The following is a 13,123-nucleotide window of genomic DNA, read 5'->3' on the forward strand; positions in this document are numbered from 1 at the left end:
CAGTTTTCTTTCCTTTATCTAAGCTAAGATATCCTGGTGTTGGAGGCAGTCCAAAGAAGGTTCACTAGGTGCATACCAGGTATGGAGGGACTGTCTTATGAGGAGAGGTTGAGTAGACAGGGCCTGTACTACTCATTGCAGTTTAGAAGAATGAGAGGTGACCTTACTTAAATGTACCAGGTACTAAGGGCCATTTTGTTTGGATGGAAAAATGTTGTTCCACCCTGTGGGAAAGTCTACAACAAGAGGGCATAATCTCCAAAAAGGGGGTCACCCGGTTAACACAGAGCTGAGGAGGAATTTCTTAGATATTGGTTAACCTGTGGAATTCTTTACCATTCAGCTCATCACGCATGTTCCACCATTTGATGACATTGTGGCCGATCTGTACCACAGTGGTCTGCAGAGAATGGCTCACTAGTTATATTCAATTCTGAGAGAAACAAATTTTCAATCATCAAGAGAATGAACAATCGTAAGTAAAAGGCAGGAAATTGCAATTAAGGGTGGTCGCATCAGCCATGTTTACATTGAATGCCAGAGCAGACTGGATGGGCTGAACAGCTGGCTTCTGCTTATGGCTTTATGCTCCTGTATTCTGACGCTTGTTTGCTTCTTCAGTTATTCATCTTAAAATGCTATCTCCTCTGTGGATGCAGCGTCCCACCTGTGGAAACAATCTCTCCTTATTTACTCTGTCAAAACGTTGAACACCTCTTATTAAAGCTTGCCTTTTCACCAACTCTACTCGGAACAGAACAATCACCAAGAACAAGCTGAGCTATGCTAGACTGTGCTGAGTGAAGTGCTGCACCACTCTGCATTTGTTATTAAACAAAGCTGGAGAAATGACTGTGGCGAGGAATCCGACAATCGCATTTCCTTCAGAGACTAACATCAGTCAGGCAGCATTAAATCTTTCACGCAGCACAAAGACTGACACTTTTATTGATGGAGGATTTTATTGAGCTGGTTGGTACAGCATTTTAATTTGATTCTTAGCTGATGCATGTCTTGGTCCTGCAGTATGATGCCAGGGATTGTACTGGTATTTATCAGTACAGGTCAGTTCCCTTCAGATTCAATCGACTGAGAGGATGGAATGCATCATGCATGAGGATCAGTGAACAATGAAGAGCTTGGCAGCAAACTGAGAAAATATAGCCAGCGGCAGAGATTAGGGACTGGGCTCTGTTGTTGGCAATGGCTATCGCCTCCCATCTTTTATCCCATATTAGTCTTTGTTCTTCATGCAGTGACCCAGAGCAATAATTACCTGCTCAAATGTCTTACCCCACACCTTTTTCTTCATATCCTTCCTCTTATTCGTTTTTAACAGGACCTGGTAAAGGGCAGCACTTATTGTCCTTCCCCCCTCAACTGAAATTTATTGTTAGTCTGTGTGAAGCCAGCTTCTTTATTTTTGACAGCTGACATGGACACTGAGACGGCAACTGAGCGAGGAAATGCTCCCCTTAGTGTTGTGGCACAAATAAACATGACCCTGTTATAAGAAGGATAATATTTAACTGGAGAGGGTTCAGAAATGACTTACCAGGAAGTTGCCAGGAATTGAGGGCTTCATTTATAAAAATAGACTATAGCTTTTGTCACTGGAGCGTAGGAGGTTGAGGGATGACCTTATTCGGGTTTATAAAATGATGAAGGGCATAGATAAAGTGAAGACAAGGGCCTTTTCTTGGGGGTTGGGGATTTCAAGGCAGGGGGATTTATTTTTAAGGTGCAGGAGATAAAAAGAACATTTTTACACAGAGAGTGGGTCGTGTGTGAAATGATCTGCCAGAGAAAGTGGTGGACATTTGGATAAGTTCATGAACTGGAGATGTTTGGAGGGATATGGGTCAAGCATAGACAGCTGGGACTAGTTTAGTTTGGAAACATGCTAGGCGTGGACTAGATGGACCAAAGGGTCTGTTTCCATGCCGTATGACTTTATGACTAATAAATATGACCTTGAAATATGTCTGAGTTGTGCTGCAGTTGGCAGGACCTGAGCCAGAAGCTGCTGGTTTGTGGGATGGCCAGTGTGGCTCATCCTGGCAAGGTTCTGTTCCGTACCTGTCCCTTTGCCCTACCCATTTGAGATGCCATGGGTTGTGAATGGAAAACTATAGAAGGATTGCCTTCAGACTGAGTGGCTTGCTGCACCATTTCAATGGGTATTGAGGAATCAGCCACGTTGCTGTGTCTGGACATGTGAGCCAGATTTCCTTCTGTAAATGGTATTCTTGAAACGGAAAGGTTTAGATTGCCATTATTGAGACTGGTTTTGTTTACCAGATTTTAGTAATGAACTGGAATAAAATTAGTCCTGTCTATTTGGGCCACCACATTCAGGGAAGCACTTCTTGCACGTGCTCAGTTGCAGTGTTTGTGCCAGCTGTCAAAACAAGCAGTTTGGCTTGACACAGACTAACAATAAATTTCAAACTTCCCATTTTTAAGCTCTGTACAGTCTGCAACCAATTGCATAATCCTGCATTTCGTATGGCTATCAGACAGCAACTGTTCCTGCTGTCAAGCATGTTTTGGACATTTCAGTAAATAAAAAAGACTGTGAAAATTCAATCAATGAGATTCCAATGCATAAAATTGATCACAACGCTTGACAAAAAAAATCAATTTAAAAAGTATTTTGACAATAATATGAAAAGTAATGAGCCACAATGGGACTCAGATTGATGATCCTGTGATTAAGAGTTTCATTAACTACAAGTTGAGCTGCCTGGTTTATGGAAATCTCCCTGCAGGAAGTCTTACAGATCAGATCTATCCTGAAGAGGTAGCATTCACATATTATCTCATTAAAATTGTGATTCAATACAGATTTCAATCTGGGATGAATTGATGTTTTTCAGTGAGCCACAGTGGTATGCAGCTAGGACAGGGCTATGTGCTGTACTGCCTGTGTTGGGAGCCCATGCCCCTTCTAGGCGATAGAGGTCACAGATTTTGAATGAGGGGAAGGCAATTTGCTCTGTTAGAAAGCTGTCCCATAGGGAATCTGCAAATCTACCAGCTCTCCCCCACCCCCACTCCCTCTGTCATGACTGAGGCCCAAACTAGTCAATGTCTTGTAATGGTCCTCCATCTGTTTAAGATCCTGCTCCACTTTGAGCTCCCATGACTGATGGTGATAAGTTACCAACATGACCCTAGCCCGAAACTCCAATAGGAAAGAGGCATAGGATTCGTTGTGAAATTGCAAAGGGAGTTAGGGTTCAGCTCAAACAACCAGCAGGGGCAGTGTTGGTGGGTAGCAGGGGGAGTGATGGTCAGGTAGCTCAGTTAGCTCGACATCTGGCCTGTGATGCAGAGTGACACCAACAGCGCAGATTCATTTCCTGTATCAGCTGAAGTACCTATCTCCTCAACTTCACCCCTTGCCTGGAGACCCTCAGGTTAAACCACCACCAGTCGGCTCTCTAATGACAGAGCAGTCTTCTGGTAATATGGCAATTTTAACTTACTGATTATAGACTAAGCGCAGGCAAAGCTTTTGTAATGCCTCCAGGTATCTGGCTCCTAGAAGAGCTCACAGCTGTCCAGTGAGTGAGGGCCCTGTGAGAGATATCAGGAAGAAAGGTTAATGGACTGAACAGTACAACAACAAACCAAAAGGCTCAGTTCAGTGTCAGACTGCCTCTGCCTGGCTTTTATAAGAATCAAGAGAAGGATCAGGATCAGGAGAATGGCAATTCAGCTTCTCAAAACAGTTCTACCATTCAATCAGATCTGAGCGAATCATGGAATGGGATAACCCGACAGCAGCAACAATGTGCATTTATGTGGTAAAATAAGCCCAAGGTGTTTTGCAAGAGCAATTATTCAACCAAATCAGGCACCAAGCCTCATGGGAAGATGTTGGTCACAAAAGTGGGTTTTAAAGAACATTTTAAGGGAGATGGAGAGGTTTCAGGAAGGAATTCTAGAGCTTCAGGCCTCAGGAATCTGCTAGCACTGTCACAAAGGTCAAATGATTAAAATCAGTGACATGCCAGTGATACAGCATCAAAGGAGTTTTGTCTACCCATCAATCCTGTGCTGGGCTGTTTGATAGAGCACTCTGATTAGCACTGTCTTTTGCCCAAGTGCTTGCTATATACTTCACCTTGTATTAATTATCCCATTCCCAGATTGGAAATTATTAATGAATTTGTTGCCTTCACCCTTCAGGCAGGGTATTCCGGATCACTGCTACCCTCATTCCCAACAACTGAACTGGACAGTTAAAAATCCATGATCATGAGCAGGAGGAGGGCCGGGGAGCAGAGGGTGGAATCCAAAGATGAAGAAAGTTTCTGTCTTCTGTGCAACAACATCAACCTGCATTTATATAATACCTTTAAAATAATGGGATGACCCAAAGCATTTCTTGCAGAATTGTTTAAAGTGTGACACTGTGCCATGTGGGTGAAATTAGGTCAGGTTCTCAAAGGCTCAGGGAAAGATGTAGGTTTTAAGGGGTGGTCTTTGAGGTAGAAAATGAAGCTGAGGCGGGGGGAATAGGTGCAGGCTGTTGGTGGTTATTTCCAGAACTTGGGGTCCAGGCAACTGAATACAGGATCACTAATGAAGAAACATTTGGACAGGTACATGGATGGGATGTACAGAGTGATATGGGCTAAACACAGGCAAATAGGATTAGATTAATTGTGAAAACTGGGTGGCATAAGCAAGCTGGGCAGAATGACCTGACTCCATGCTGTCAACCTCTATGACTCTAACGCTGGGGCAATTCAAGCTAGGAATACATAAGAGGTCAGAACAAGAGGAGCACTGAGACCGTGAAAGGTAGCTGGGTGACAGCAGATTACAGAGAGGGGAGAGAGGACACAGAGCGATTTGAATTGCATTAAACTATTGAGGGACCGTGAGACAATGGGAGTTCAGCAATAAACACAAAGCAGTTCGGGGAATGGGATTCTGTGAGAGATGAGTCAAGGGTGAATAGAGGTTGATAGAGCGGAGAGGCCCAGGAGTGCCTTAGGACATGAAGAAAGCCAGGACTGGCACAGGGACTGCAGCCCAGGAATACCTGCTTCAAAAGGCAGGCTGGGCTATCCTCTGGGAAGAAGGTGGCTCTAATCATGCAGACTCTTGAATAACAGTCGGTTGAGCTGCTACCAAGCATCACAGTCAGTCTGGGGGCAGGGAAAGATAATCTTGGAGAGAGTTCATTCCCCAGGCCAACCTGTAATTTCCTTTCTGTGCTGAGGTAAACACTCATCTGCTTTCCCTATCATTTCCCCAAGCTGGGCTGTAATTACAGGGACTGCTGAAGCAGATTGACAGGCACACACTGAGTGGGCTGAGCAGGTTGCCTGTGAGAATGCAGGAGCTCATTGCCTGATAATCAAATGCATTGAATCAATGGTACAGCTGTTCCACAGTTCATGGGATCCTGGCTGCTCCATTGAGATTGGAACTTTCTCCACAACAAACTCTCTCTGTCTCAGTCTTTAAAGCCCCGATTTACCCCAAATGACCCTGTGCCCCCATAGAGTTCTGCTATTTCACCTTCCAATGGATAGAATTCAGATTCTTCCCCCTAATCCCAGGCCCATCCCTTTCTTGGAGGTGGGGGGGGGAAGTGTTTCAGATTTCCAAGCTGCTTTTATGTTAATTAAAACTTCTGGATTCCACCTCATTTCCAGATGGTGCCGGTAATCTGAGCATTGTTTCCATGGTTAGGGGGTGATGGGAGTGCAGTGGGAATTGTTATTGGACAAGTAATCCATCCTGATAACTCATAGGATTTAAATTCAATAAATCAACTCGAGTATAAAGCTAGCAAGCACACTAGACCTAGCTTTAGCCACTCACTCCATCAATCAATGCCCCTTTCTAACTCCCAGCCGCTCCCACATTTACTGTGCCATCTCACAGAAAACATTTGGTTCCTTAACTCAGCTTCACTGCGATATATAGGTATGCTGTTGACTTTCTTTTGTGAAGGGCAGCTGTTGGGGTTAGAATATAGAACAGGACTGCACAGGAACAGGCCCTTCAGTCTACCTTGTCTCCACCATCAGGTGCCATTATACACTAATCCCATCTGCCTCCGCATGGTTTGTATCCCTCTATTCCTTGCCTGTTCGTTTATCTGTCTAAATACCTCATAAACATTGTTATCATCTCTGTTTTGACCATTTCCCCTGGCAATACATTCCAGCCATGTACCACTGTCTGTGTAAAAAAAATCTTGCCTCACACATCTACTTCCTTCCTCTCACCCTAAAACTAAGCCCCTCATTATCTGACATTTCCACCCTGGGGAAAAAGATTCTGACTATCTACACTGTCTATGCCTCTCATAATTCTATATACTTCTGTCAGGTCGCCCCTCAGCCTCTGATGCTCGAGCAAAAACAATCTAAGTTTGTCCACCCTCTCCTTATAAATTCTAGGTAATATGCTCCAATCCAGGTAACACTGTCTAAAGCCCCCACATCCTTCTTATAGTGTGGCGACCAGAACTGCGCCAAATGTGGCATAACTTAAAGTTTTATTCAGCTGCAACATGACTCACCAAATACTCTATCGACAAAGGCAAGCATGACATATGACATGTCGGGGTGAATCATTGGTTTTACCATCTGAGGGAAAATGTCCTTGCATGTGTGAATTTGGGAGTACGTGTGTATCTGAATTAGTGTGTGTATGCATGTGATTGAGACTCTCAGTATATGTCTCACTGTGTTCTCTCTGTGGCATGTATGCCTTTTCTTGGGGAAGGAGACTAATACTGCACACGATGCACCAGGTGTGGTCTCACCAAGGGCAACAGCTGCAACAAGACTTGCTTCTTCCTGTACTCACTGATCAGTTTACAAGGACACCCTTGTAAAACACCTTTTGTACAAAACTATTTGCTGTCACATTGCACAATAACATCTATTTTTGGGACTTTGTAAAAAGCTTTCTGAAAGTTCTAGTACACCACTTCCATTGGTTCTCCCTCATCTATTTCACATGTTAAATCTTCAAAGAACTCCAGTCAGTTCCTTAATCAACATTTCTTTGTCAAAAAATCCATGTTAACTTTGTGTAATCTCTTTGGGATTTTTAAAGCATCCTGTAATCACATCCTTAATAGCAGACTCCAATACTGTCTCTTGTATTGATCATAAGCCCATAAGAAACAGGAACAGGCATAGGCTATTTAGCCCCTCAAGCCTGCTCCATCAATCAATAGGATCATGGCTGATATGACATTCCTCACATCAACTTAGAGTCATAGTGTCATCGAATTGTACAGCACAGAAACAGACCCTTCGGTCCAACACTTCCATGCCAACCAGGTATTCGAAATTAATCTATTCCCATTTGCCAGTATTTGGCCCATATCTCTCTAAACTCTTCCTATTCATGCACCTATCCAGATGCCTTTTAAATGTTGTACCAGCCTCCACCACTTTTTCTAGAAGCTCATTCCATGCATGCACCACCCTCTGCGTAAAAAGGTTGCCCCTTAAGTCCCTTTTAAATCTTTCTCCTCTCACCTTAAACCTATGTCCCCTAGTTTTGGACTCCCCTACCTTGGGGAAAAGGCCTTGGCTATTCACCCTAGCCATGCCCCTCACAATTTTATAAATTTCTGTAATGGTCACCCCTCAGCCTGCAATACACCATGGAAAATAATTGCAGGCTGTTCACCCTCTCCTTATAGCTCAAGCCCTTCAACCCTGACAACATTCTTGTAAATCTTTTATGAACCCTTTAAAGTTTAACAACATCCTTTCTATAGCAGGGGAGAACAGAGCTGAATGCAGTATTCCAAAAGTGGCTTAACTAATGTCCTCTACAGCTCTCTGATGAAGGGTCTAGGCCCGAAACGTCAGCTTTTGTGCTCCTGAGATGCTGCTTGGCCTGCTGTGTTCATCCAGCTTCACACTTTGTTATCCTCTACAGCTGTGACATGACCTCTCAACTCCCACTTTCCTGCCCTTCCCCAGTAACCTTTGATACCCCGACAAGAATCTACTGTCTCAGCCTTAAATATACACAAGGACTCTGTCCCCACAGGGTCCAATAGGAAGGAGTTTCAAAGATTCACAAACCCCTGAGAGAATTCCTCCTCATCTCAGTCTTGAATTGGTGCCCCTTTATTCTGAGACTATGCCCCGGTCCTAGGCTGTCCCTTGAGGGGAAACATCTCAGCATCCCTGCCAAGGCCCTTAAGATTTCCATTTGTTACAGTGAAATCACCTGTCATTTATTATTGTGGGATCTTGCTGTGAGCTGCGTGACTGCCGTGTTTCCTGATACTGTGGTCCTACTTTCAGTGTCTGTGAAGTGATTGGACTTGTCCTGAGGGGAGCAGGTGGATGGCGCAGTCTTCCCAGTGACTTTGTAACGTCCTGTTGCTGCAGTGCGATAAATCTGATCAAGTGAATGAGGTCTCGCTGACAACTGCAATGAGAGAATTCAGCGCACACCGAAACACCAAGAGAGGCCTGAGTTCTCGATCGATGCAATGAAAAATTAATCTGCTGATTAACAGGCGAGCCCTGAGCCTGGGAGCTGTGCAGTTTTCAGGGAACTGCCAGTGGGACTGGAGCTTTTCCCAGGCAGTGCACTTCCCCAGTGACTGAATATTCACCTGTCTTACCCTCTCCCATTCTCTCTATCTTCACTGGCATCAGGGCACTGTCTCCTTGCCTCACCTTTCACAGTTTTAGTCTCATTAACCAGCCCAGCACTGCTCCCTTGCCTCTACGTCTCCTCCCCTCATTCACTGGGCACAGTGCACAGCAGAGCCGCATAAGGAGGCCATTCGTCCCATCAGATCTGTGCCTACTGTCGCAGAAATTCAAGAGGCTCTCTCTGTCTTCTTGAGTTTCTGGGGTCAGGGTGAGCAACGGAGTCTGGGGGATTTCACTGATCACAATGCAGGGAGCCCACCCGAGACTGCTGGTGAACAGCAGTCCCAGGAACCTGAGCATACCTTGGTCCTCAAAATTCTTGTGTTTCTGCAGACAGATTCGCACAAATGCACACACAAAAGCGCATGTATATGTCGACAAACTATATCCAGTCCTGGGAGAGTGCTGCACTGTCAGAGGATCGGCACTGATGGATTGCCACATTGTCAGAAGATCAGTACTGAGGGAATGTCGGAGGATTAGTACTGAGGAAGTGCCGTAGTGTTGGAGGGTCAGGACTGAGGGAGTGTCACACTGTCAGAAGGTCAGTACTGAGGGAGTGCTGCACCGCCAGAGGGTCAGTATAGAGTGAGTGCTGCACTGTCAGAGGGTCAGCACTGACGGAGTGCTGCAGTGTCAGAAGGTCAGTACTGAGGGAGTGCTGCAGTGTAAGAGGGTCAGTACTGAGAGAGTGCTGCACTGTCAGAAGGACAATACTGAGAGAGAGAGAGAGAGAGAGAGAGCTAATCTATAAGTGAGTCAGTATCGAGGGAGTGCTGCACTGCCAGATGCTCAGTACTGCTTGAGTGCTGCACTGTCAGAGGGTCAGTACTGATGGAGTGCTGCACTGTCAGAGGGTCAGTACTGAGGGAGTGCTGCACTGTCAGAGGGTCAGTACTGAGGGAGTGCTGCACTGTCAGAGGGTCAGTACAGAGGGAGTGCTGCAGTGTCAGAGGGTCAGTACTGAGGGGGTGCTATACTGTCAGAGGGTCAGTACTGAGGGGGTGCTATACTGTCGGAGGGTCAGTACTGAGGGGGTGCTATACTGTCAGAGGGTCAGTACTGAGGGGGTGCTAATACTGTCAGAGGGGTAATGTGAAACTCTTCAGTGAAGGCATTGACCGTCTGATTAAATATCTCCCCAGGTGGCATTGGGTCATATTTTGCTCAGACTCCTGTGAAATGTCTTTGATGTTTTCTTGCAGTAATGGCACTGCATCCATGTGATTTTTCCTTTGTCACTTTTCTGTGGTCTCTGATCGCTGTGCCGTGACCACTGAATTGCCCTGTCTTTCAGCACCTGGCTTCCAGCGCCGAATCTGACCTTGGTTTAGATTGTGCAGAGAATGGTGGCAGATCGAGGCGGAAGAAGCATCTGTAAGTACCTTCAGTCCATGTGGCAGTCAGTGCCATGCTGCACTGTGATTAAATTCAGAACTCCTGTTTGCCCTGGGTTATGTTTATGATCTGGATCTTGGTGTACAGGTGACAATTTAAAATTTTGCAGATGACAATAAACTTTGCAGGATTGTGAACAGTGAGGAGGACAGGGTTGAACTCCAAAACTATTTCCCACCAGAGAAAAAATTTAAAAATAAATCCTTTTTGAGTTGTGGAACCCAGAATGAGTCAGGGTGTTTCGGGTGTCCAACTAGATCATGAAATCCAGCTCCATGAATTCACAACTTGTCAAGGAGAGTTTGGAAGTGCTCAGAGGTCCTGGTCAGTGGTCCGCCTAAGAATAAAAATAAAGGGTTTTACTAGGAAAAGGTGCATCAGAACTGTGCCAAGAGGTTCCTCTGGACATCATCCATCGCTTCGGCTCTACTTATAAAACCAAATTGAACATCAGTGAGCTACAAGCAAGGCCCAATATGTATTTTGACATTTAACCACAGTCAGGGGCTACAGGAATTAGTTTCTGTATAGGGCTGCGCTCGTAGTATGTCCCTACCTGTAGCCATGGCAACGCTGAGGGGACATCTGTGTAAATGTCAGACTGCGGAATCAGTCTCGACTGAAACAAGGATTGACCTGGATTTACACAGAATCATGTGTCCCAGAGTCAGGAAACATAGAGGTCACTCTACTCAGAGAGTGTAGTGTGTCAGATGATTCCCCCAGGACAATCAATATAGAAACAGCCTGTGTTCACATTCACATTGTGCTGAGCCTGCAATGTCATGGATCAGCCCAATACAGTGAGCAGCAACTTCACAAAAATTATTGGAGACAAAATCACAAAACGACATGAACAATTTGGTGGAAAGGACAGATCAGTGGCAAGTGAAATTCAATATAGGGAAGTGTGTGGTGATGTACTTCGGTAGGAAGAATGTTGGAAGTGACTATAAGTAGGGGGTGCAAGTCTACAGCAGGTGCAGGAACAGAGGGAGCTGGGTACACAGATCCTTGAAGGCAGCAGGAAAGGTGGAGAGAGCAGTGAGTAAAGCGTACAGTGTCCTCAGCTTCATTAACAGAGTCATTGGGTACAAGAGCAAGGAGGTGTTTGGTGAACTTGTACAGGACATTTGTTAGACCTCAGCTGGAGTATTGTGTACAGTTGTGGATGACACATTATAGAAAAGATGTGAACACATTGGGCAGAGTGCTGAAGTAGTTTACAAAAAATAGTTCCAGGAATGACAAGCTTCAGTGATGAAGATAGATTGAAGAAGTTGGGATTGGTCTCACTAGTGCAGCACAGAGGCACAGTGGCTAGCACTGCTGGCCCACAGCTCCAGGGGCCCGAGTTCAATTCCACTGTCAGCCGACAGTATGAAGTTTTCACATTCTCCCTGTGTTTGTGTGCAATTTCTCCAGGTGATCTGGTTTCCTCCCCAATCCAAAGATGTGCAAGTTATGTGGATTTGCCATGTTAAATTGCCCATAGTGTCCAGGGATGTGCAGATGAGGTGGGTTAGCTGGGATAGGATGGTGTGGATCTGGGTGGGATGCTCTTGAGAGTGTTGGAGTGGACTCAATGGGCAAAGAGAACTGCTTCCACATGGTAGGCATTTTACTGAGAGAAGAAAGCTGAGAGGAGATTTGAGCGAGATTTTCAAAAACCATGAGCAGAGCTGCCTTGAGTAGATCAGGAGAAGTTGTTCCCATGCATAAGAAGAGCAATAATGAGAGGCTATAAATTTAATTTGGTGTGCAAAAGAAGTAAGGATGATGTGAGGAAAATCATTTTCACTCAATGAGTAATTAGGGTGTGGAATGCATTGCCTGGAAATAGGGTGGAGGCAGGTTCCATTAAGGTATTCATGAGGAACATTGGATCGGTATTTGGAGAGAAACGGTGAGCAGAGAGATGGGGAAAAGGCGAAAGATTGATATTGGGTGAGAAAACGATGGGCTGAACTCTATCCTCCACCTTAACCATCCTGTGATTCGATGAAGAGGAGATATTAACAGAGGTACCAAAACCTCACTCAGTGGCGCAGACTTCCAGGAGTGTTTTGCAGGAAGACGGAGGAGGGGAATTTCAGAGATCTGAGCCTGGCATGTAAAAGGCTATTCATGCTGGGAATAGTTTACAACATTTGTGTGAGGGGGAGGGTAGAATTAGAGGGAACACAAATGACAATTGGTATATTGGCCTTCAACACAAGTGGATTTGAGTACAGGTATAAAGAGCTGGTTCCATTGTGTGAGACTCCATCTGGATTACAGTGAGCAATTTGGGTCCCATTACCGAATTAAGTCTCTGCCCTTGAGAGAGTGCACCTGAGGATCACCACCCTGATTCCAGGGATAGTAGGACTGTCTGTTAGGAGAGATTGCAGAGACTTGGCTGGAGTTCCCTGGAGTTAGGAAAAATTACCTCGTTGAAAGTTAAAGCTTTCATCCAAGGGCCAGACAGAGTAGATGCTGAAAGGATGATTCCCCCTGGCTGTGGGATTGAAAAGACAAACTATTTGACACTGAGATGAGGAGGAACCTCTTCACTCAGAGGGTGGAGAAAGTTTGGAATTCTCTGCCCCGGGAAAGCTCAGGTATTGAACAGGTTCAGGACAGAGATTGATCGACTGCTTATCCCTGACTGTATCGAGGGAAATGCGGATAGTGAGGGCATAGTGAGGTAGAAGATCCACCATGATCTAGTACAGTGGACCAAGCTTGAGGGGCTGAATGGCCACCTCCTGTTCCTATATTCCTGATGACTAACATCAGTAGTGGGAAAAATTCTCGAGTCCATTTTCAAAAACTTTCTAGCAGAGCATTTAGAAAACAGGATCAGACAGAGTCAGCACGGATGTATGAAGGGAAAATTAAGTTTGACAAATCTGTTGGAATTCTATGAAGATGTAACCAGTAGAGTTGACAAGGGGGAGCCAATTGATGTGGTACATTTGAACTTTCAGAAGTGTTTGACAAAGGCCCACACAGGAGTTTATTGTGCAAGGTTAAAGCTCATGGGATTGGTGGAAGGGTACTGAGATGGATAG

General features: G+C 45.1%; 1 protein-coding gene across 2 annotated transcripts in view; it reads left to right on the forward strand.

Moving 5' to 3' along the window:
* Positions 1-13,123, forward strand: part of LOC125446524 (regulator of G-protein signaling 3-like) — an 85,773-nt gene that overhangs the window by 57,911 nt on the left and 14,739 nt on the right. For both annotated transcript variants that reach the window (XM_048520159.2, XM_048520158.2), the window contains one exon: positions 9,967-10,046. In XM_048520159.2, the coding sequence (XP_048376116.1) occupies positions 9,967-10,046 (80 nt within the window). The remainder of the gene's footprint in view (positions 1-9,966; positions 10,047-13,123) is intronic.

The sequence above is a fragment of the Stegostoma tigrinum genome, chromosome 34 (assembly GCF_030684315.1).
Source record: "Stegostoma tigrinum isolate sSteTig4 chromosome 34, sSteTig4.hap1, whole genome shotgun sequence".
NCBI lineage: Eukaryota > Metazoa > Chordata > Chondrichthyes > Orectolobiformes > Stegostomatidae > Stegostoma > Stegostoma tigrinum.